Source organism: Eimeria tenella, genomic scaffold, assembly GCF_000499545.2.
Source record: "Eimeria tenella Houghton genomic scaffold, Eth_scaff186, whole genome shotgun sequence".
Lineage (NCBI taxonomy): Eukaryota > Apicomplexa > Conoidasida > Eucoccidiorida > Eimeriidae > Eimeria > Eimeria tenella.
The window spans coordinates 5,843-13,705 of NW_013541697.1; the positions used below are offsets into that span (position 1 = coordinate 5,843).

General features: G+C 27.7%; 1 protein-coding gene across 1 annotated transcript in view; it reads right to left on the reverse strand.

Moving 5' to 3' along the window:
* Window positions 1-540: 540 nt before the first annotated feature.
* ETH_00016285 (pre-mRNA splicing factor 18, putative) overlaps window positions 541-7,863 on the reverse strand; it is a gene marked incomplete at both ends in the record, with an annotated part of 8,386 nt that continues 1,063 nt past the window's right edge. The window contains 8 exons of the mRNA XM_013373971.1: window positions 541-772; window positions 1,752-1,832; window positions 2,544-2,648; window positions 3,751-3,807; window positions 4,062-4,143; window positions 5,076-5,194; window positions 6,132-6,243; window positions 7,302-7,374. Coding sequence (XP_013229425.1) covers window positions 541-772; window positions 1,752-1,832; window positions 2,544-2,648; window positions 3,751-3,807; window positions 4,062-4,143; window positions 5,076-5,194; window positions 6,132-6,243; window positions 7,302-7,374 — 861 coding nt within the window. The remainder of the gene's footprint in view (window positions 773-1,751; window positions 1,833-2,543; window positions 2,649-3,750; window positions 3,808-4,061; window positions 4,144-5,075; window positions 5,195-6,131; window positions 6,244-7,301; window positions 7,375-7,863) is intronic.

The following is a 7,863-nucleotide window of genomic DNA, read 5'->3' on the forward strand; positions in this document are numbered from 1 at the left end:
AAAACAGTTCGTAAAGATTTGTCGAAATCTTTTTTCGCTAAAAAGAAAGAAGTCTTTTGAGCATTTGAAGGGACTTTCGGGCGGCTTCAATGATGAACAAATGGGCCCAAAAGTGTCCAAAAATGCTCAAAAAAGCCTCAAAATGTCCCTTTTTCTCCACGTTTTTAGACATAATGAACAGACAATAAAATACTTTGCGAGGGATTAGTTGGAAACTTTCTTCCTGCAAAAGAATGAAGTCTTTTGAGCATTTAAATAAGCTTTCTCGCGGCTTCACTAGTGACTATTTAGGCCCCAAAAGTCCCAAAAAAGCTCAAAAATGGTTCAAAATGTCCCTTTGTTTCCCCTTTTTTCAGACATGATGGACAGAAAATGAAATAGTTTGTGAAGGGTCCGTTGGAAGCTTTCTTTGCGCGAAAGAAAGGAGTCTTTTGAGCACTTGAATGACCTTTCTGGAGGCCTCACTAGTGACAATTTGGGCTCGAAAAGTCCCGAAAATGCTCCAAAAAGGCCCCAAAAGTGCTTCTTTTTCCGCTGTTTTTAGACATGATGGACAGACAGTAAAACGGTTTGCGATGGGTCCGTTGGAAACTTTCTTTGCGCGAAAGAAAGGAGTCTTTTGAGCATTTGAATGAACTTTCTGGTGGTTTCGTCGTTGAGGATGTGGGCGACTTGGCTCACGTTCAGTTTCGAGCGCCCCGCGCGCTCGTGAATGCCCACCATGGTGACCCCCATGGGCCAGGGGGCGTTGCCCACGGCCAGCAGCACAAACCTGCAAACCCCAAACCCTAAAACAGCGACTCCACTCCCTTCAAACCCTCCCTAACTCTCCCAAACCCTCGCTGCAATTAAACCCCAAAAAACCCCAGCTTTCCACGGTCAAAATGAGCCAAAAATCGATCAAAACCACACTCTTACGCTAAACCCTAAATTAGGGTTTGAGGTGCTGAAAAAAAGGCGGACGTTTAAACCCTTAATTGGGGTTTTTGAGATACTGAAGATGGTGGATACGTTGAACCCTAAATGAGAGACTTTGAGGCACTGAAGAGAGGATGTCTTAAACCCTAAATTAGGGACATAGAAATGTTGAAGAAGGAAGAGCTTTAAACCCTAAATTGGGGACTTTGAGACACTTAAGGGCACGAATTTCAAACCCTAAAATTGGGACTCTGAGATAATTAAGACGAGAGGCTTCTGAACCCTAAAAAGTGTTTTAGAGACACTAAACAGAGGGGACAATTCAAACCCTAAAAAGTGTTTTGGAGAAACTGCAGAGGAAGGGCTTCAAACCCTAAATTAGGGACTTCCAGAAAGTGAAGAGAGGAGACAATTAAAACCCCAAATTAGGGACTTGGAGACAACTTCATTTTTTTCTTATTCAATCAACCCCCTAATCAACTAATCTTTTGTTCATCTATTACTTGTTTATTTTGTATTTGGTTTATTCATCTATTTATTTGTTTATTTATTTATTCATCTATTTATTTATTTGTTTATTTCAGTTAATTGAATAAGCAATTATTTAATTATATACTTATTCGCTGTAATCAATTAAATTAATTAAATTATTAATTCGATTAATGATTAATTACATAGTTGAATAAATTACATTAAATAATTAAATTAAATTAAATTAATAATTAAACTAAATAATCTAATTGAATTAAATTAAATTAATAATTAAATTAAATAATCAAATTAAATAATTAAATAAAATAAAACAAATAAATAAATAAATAAATAAGTCTTACGCGCCATGAGCTTCTCTGTATTTTCTTTCTTTCGCCAAATTCACAATTACAAAAAGCTTCTCCAAAATGTCCAACTCCAAACTAAACAAACCACATAAATAAATAAATAAATAAATAAATAAATAAATAAATAAATAAATAAACAAAGTAATAAATGAATAAACAAATAATAAATAAATAAATGAAATAAAGGAGGCAATAAATGAGACACTAAAAGAGATAAAAAGAAACAAAGAAAGAAAAAAAGATGAAAAATAAAGGAGATAAAAGGGTTAGAAGGAGACAAAAAAAGACAAAAAAGAATGGAAAAAAGAGACAAAAAAGACAACAAAAAGGACAATTAAAAGACAAAAAAGGAGACGATAAAGGGGACAATTAAGGAGGAAATAAAAGAGATAAAAAGGGGACAAAAAATAGAAGCAGAGACAAAAAAGAAAGGGAAAAAAGATAGAAAAAGGAGCCAAAAAAGGCCAAAAAAAGGAAAAAGAACGAAAAAAAGGAGACAAAAAGAGAGAATAAAAGAGACAACAAACGAGACAATAAAAGGGAAATAAAGAAAACAATAAAAGAGATAAAAGGGGACAAAAAGCAAGAAGGAGGAGACAAAAAAGAAGCAGAAAAAAGGCAGAAAAGCGGACAAAAAAAGACAAAAAACACCGGAAAAGGGAAACAAAGAAGGGAACAAAAGAGATAATAAAAGAGACAATAAAGGAGACAAAAAAGAGACAAAAAAGAGACAAAAAAGAGACAAAAAGAGACAAAAAGAGACAAAAAACAAAAAAAAGAAATTACTCTCTCTGTCGAAGTCTTTTTATTAAAGGCCGCAAATCCTTTTTGGTCTGGCGGTGTATAGACGCCTGCTGACGGCCCTCGGGAGTTGCCTTTTCTTCTTCGGATCTAAAAATAAAAAAAAAATAAATGAATTAAAATGAAATTTAATGAATTAAAATGAAATTTAATGAATTACAATGAAATTTGATGAATTCAAATGGATTAAAATGAGTTAAAATGAATTAAAATGAATTAAAATCAATTGAAATCAATTAAAGTGAATTGAAAAGAGATTAAAAGAGATGCAATTGAGATAGGATGGAGATAAAGGGGACTAAAGGCGAGAAAAAGAAAAAAGAGATAAAAAGAATTAAGACGAAATAAAAGACATAAAAGAAATAAGAGGAAATAAAAGAATAAAAATAAATAAAGAAATAAAAAGAAATAGAAAGAAATAAAAGATATTGAATCGGGATAAAAGGGATTAAAAAGAGATGGAAAAAGATAAAAGATGATAAAAGACGAAAAAGATAAAATGAAATAAAGAAACAAAAATAGAAAAAAGAAATAAAAAGATTAAAAGAGGGTAAAAAAAGTAAAAGGGACAAAAAAGGAAAAGAAAGAAACAAAAAAGACAAAAAGAGACAAAAAGAAAAAAAGAAATAAAAAGAATTAAAAGGTTTTGAAGGAATTAAAAGAAATAAAAAAAGTTGAAAAAAGACAAAAAGATAAAAATGAGTTCTAATAAAGATTAAAAAGAAGAAAAAGGGACTAATAGGGATTTAAAAAATTAAAAGAATTAAAAAAATAAAAAGTCAGAGATTAAAAGATTAAAAAGCATTTACAGATTTGAGAAGAATTAAAGAAAATAAAAGAACCGAAAGAAATAAAAAGATGAAAAGAAAATAAAAAGAATTAAAAGAAAATAAAAAGAATTAAAATAAAATAAAAAGATTAAAATGGATTAAAAGGATCAAAAGAGATTTCCGAACAAAGAATTAAAATTGAAAAAAGAATTGCAAATGAATTCTTTTTGATTTTAAGAACTGAATCAAAAAAGAAATTAAAGCTGAAAAGAAATTATTCAAAAAAGATTTAAATTAAAGAAAAAAATAAAAAGAAATAAAATAGTGAGAAATAAAATAAAAAGAAGTAAAAGAAATAAAACGAAAAATAAAAGAAATCAAATAGAAAAGAAATAAAATAAAATTGAAATAAAAGAATTTACTTTTCCCGGAGTTCCTGTTCCCACAAAGAAAGCATTTCTCTTATCCAGTTAATTACTCTGAAAAGCAAAATAATAAAAATAAAGTCATAAAAGAATTATTAAACTATTTAATTAATTTTAATTCCAAAAAAGCAGCAGCAGCAGCTACAGCAGCAGCAGCTACAGCAGCAGCAGCTACAGCATCAGCAGCTACAACAGCAGCAGCTACAACAACAACAACAACAGCAGCAGCAGCAACAGCAGCAGCAACAGCAGCAGCAGCAACAGCAGCAGCAGCAACAGCAGCAGCAGCAACAGCAGCAGCAACGGACACATCTTCTTTAGTTTCTTCTTTTGGAATTTGGCCTTCGGGCTTTTCTGTCTCCTTTGATGCAGCTTCTGTTTGCTGACCACCTGCAAATAAATAAAAATAAATAAATAAACAATTATCTAATTATAAATAAATAAATTTAAATAATAATTAAACATAATAAATATTAATAAATAAATAAATAAATACAAATGAATGAATAAATAAATAAAGAAATAACAAACATAAATGAATAAATAAATAAATAAATAAATATATAAATTTAAATAAGTAAATAATTAATTAACTATAAATAAATAAATAAATAAATTAATAAATAAATGAATAAATGAATAAATAACAAATAAATAAATAAATAAAAATGAAAAAAAAAGTGTTGGCCAGAATGCATTTGTAGAATTAAAAAAGGATCAAAAAAGGTGAAAAGGTTTTATAGATCTGCGACAAAAAAGATTTAAAAATGCCAAAAAAAGAATTTTGAATGAAACAAAAGAATAAAGAAAGATAAATAAAGATAAACAAAAATAAAGAAGCAAAAAGAATCAAAAAGGATTAACAAGGATCAAAAAGGATAAAAAAGAACCAAAAAGGATAAGAAAGAACCAAAAAGGATTAAAAAAGAACCAAAGAGGAATAAAAATGATGGAAAACCTTTATAAATCTCATTTAGTGACAAAAACAGAAGTAAAATGGATATAAATGATCTAAAAACGCCAAAAAAAGCATTTTTGATGAAACAAAACGATAAATAAGGAAAAATAAAGATAAACAGCGAAAAAAAGGACCAAAAAGAACCAAAAAGGATCAAAAGAGGATCACAAAAGAAGAAAAACCTTTGTAAATCTCTTTTAGTGACAGGGAAAGAAGTGAAAGAAACAAAAATGATCTAAAAGTGCTAAAAAAGGCATTTTTGATGAAACAAAAAGGTAAATAAAGATAAATAAAGACATTTAAAGATAAAAAGCGAAAAAAAGGACCAAAAAGGATCAAAAAAGGATCAAAAAGGAAGAAAAACCTTTGTAAATCTCTTCTTCTTCTTCGGCCTCTTTTTGCAAAGACAGAAAAACGTTCTTTTGCCCCTCCGGCATTTCGTCGTCCATCAGCTGTACCTCCAGCCGGCAAAGGCGCTGATATCTAAAACGAAAATAAAATAAAAATAAAAAATAAATAAATAAATAAATAAATAAATAAAGGGAATTAAATGGAGCTAGAGGAGGGGAATGGTTGTTTGGTTTGTTTGCGAAGTTCAGATTTAAATCCCCCACAAAAAACGCAGTCCGTATGGGGCAGACACACTAAATAAACAACAAATAAATAAACAAATAAATAAATAAATAAATAAATAGACAAATAAATAATAAATTAAAAAATAAATAAATAAATAAAGGGAATTAACTGGAGTTGGAGGAAGGGAATAGATTTAAATCCCCCACAAAAAACGCAGTCCGTATGGGGCAGACACACTAAATAAATAAATAACTAAAATAATAAATAATAAATAAATAAATACATAAATAATAAATAAATAAATAATTGAATAAGGAAATAAATAAATGAACCAAATCAATTAACTAATTAATTAAACTAATTAAACGAATTAAATGAATTAAATGAATTAAATGAATTAAATGAATTAAATTAATTAGATCAATTAAATTATTAAAAATAAATAAATAATCAATTAAAACACCTTTTCCAAAAAGAGTGACTGGCTAAATAATGAAGTATATAACTTATCAGAGAGCAAATTAAACGGCGAACTAAATAAACAAACAAACAAATGAATAAATAAATAAATAAATAAATAAACTGACAAATTAATTAAATTAATTAAATTAATTAAATTAATTAAATTAATTAAATTAATTAAATTAATTAAATTAAATGAATTAAATAAATTTAATAAATTAATTACCTTTCCCACGGAGTTTTTCCAAAAAGAGTCACTGGCTAAATAATGAAGTATATAACATATTAGAGAGCTGTTTGAACAGCTAATTGAATAAATAAATAAATAAATAAATAAATAAATAAATAAATAAATAAATAATTAAATTAATTAATTAATTACCTTTCCCATGGAGTTTCTCCAAAAAGAGTCACTGGCTGTTTGATGGCTCGAAGTCTGCGGAAGACTTCGGGTGTCTCTACAGGAGGCGTTGCCTCTTCTGGGGCTGCATGCGCTGAAGAAAAAGAAAAGAATTTAATTAAATTAATTAAATTAATTTAATTAATTAACTTAATTAGTTTAATTAGTTAAATTGATTAAATTAGTTTAATTGGTTTAATTGGTTTGATTTGATTTAAATTGATATAATTAATTAAATTAAGTTGATTCGATTTTGGTTTAATTTGAGTTAGTTTGATTTGATTTGATTTAATTAAACGAATCAAACTGAATTATATTTGATTGGAATGAATTAAATTGGATTAATTGGAATTTAATTAAATAAATTAAATGAATTAAATAAATTAAACGAATTAAATAAATTAAATAACTAAATAAGTTAAATTTGATTAAATATATTAAATAAATTAAATAAATTTAATTTAATTGAATAAAAGGAGACAGAAAAAGGGCAAAAACCATAAAAGGCCACAAAAGGCAAAAAGAAAAAAAGAGAAAAAATAAAAAGAATAAAAAGGAGACAACAAAAGGAGACAAAAAGAGAAAATGAAAAATAAGAGAGAGACAACAAAAGGAGACAAGAAGGAGACAAGAAAGAGACAAAAAGGAGACAAAAAGGAGACAAAAAGGAGACAACAAAAGGAGACAAAAAGGAGAAAGAAGAAAAGAAAAAAGAACAAAAAAGAGCCAAAAGTAAATAAAAAGGGCCAAACAAGCCGAAAAGATTGTCAAAAATAGTCAAAAAGTGGCGAAAAAGAGGAAAATAAAAGGAAAAAAGGAGAGAACAAAGGGAGGCAACAAAAGGAGACAACAAAAGAAGGCAAAAATGAGAAAAAAGAAAACAGAAAAGGGAGAAAATAGTCAAAAAGGAGCCAAAAAGAGCCAAAAAGGGTTTCAAAAAGGTGGGGAAGAGTTTTAAATATTCAAAAATAGTCAAAAACAGTGAAAAATGGAGTAAATAAAAGGAAAAAAGCAGAAAACAAACGGAAAAAGGAGACAAGAAAAGGAGACAGAAAAGGAGACAAAAGAGGGAAAAAAGCGGGGAAAAAAGATCCAAAAAGAGCCAAAAAAAAGTCCAAAAGATTCGAAAAAAGCCAAAAAAGTAAAAAAGACCTTCTGCGTTTTCTTCCTGGGCTTTGTTTGGAGCCAAACGAAAGCGCTTCGCCGCCAGACGCTCTTGCAGTTCCTAAAAACAAAATAAATATTTTAATTAATTAATTAATTAATTAATTAATCAATTAATTAATTAATCAATTGATTAATTAATTAATTAATTTGTTTATTTGTTTACTTATTTGATTTGGTTTGGTTTAATTGATTTAATCGAGTTAGTTTGATTTGATTTGGTTAGTTTGGTTTAATTTGGTGGGTTTAGTTGGCTGTTTGTTTTGTTCTGTTTTATTTGGTTGTTTATTATTTGATTTGATTTAGTTTAATTTGATTTAATTTAATTAATTAAATTAATTGATTAAATTAATCAATCTAATCAATTTAATTAATCTGATTAATTTAATGAATTTAATGAATTTAATCAATTTATTTAATTTAATTAATCTGATTAATGTGAAGAGATAAAAGGTGACACTTAAAAACAATAAAAGCAAGTAGAAATAAAACAAGTAAAAACAAAATAGAATTAGAATGAAATAAAAATGAAATTAGGAAATGCGAAAAA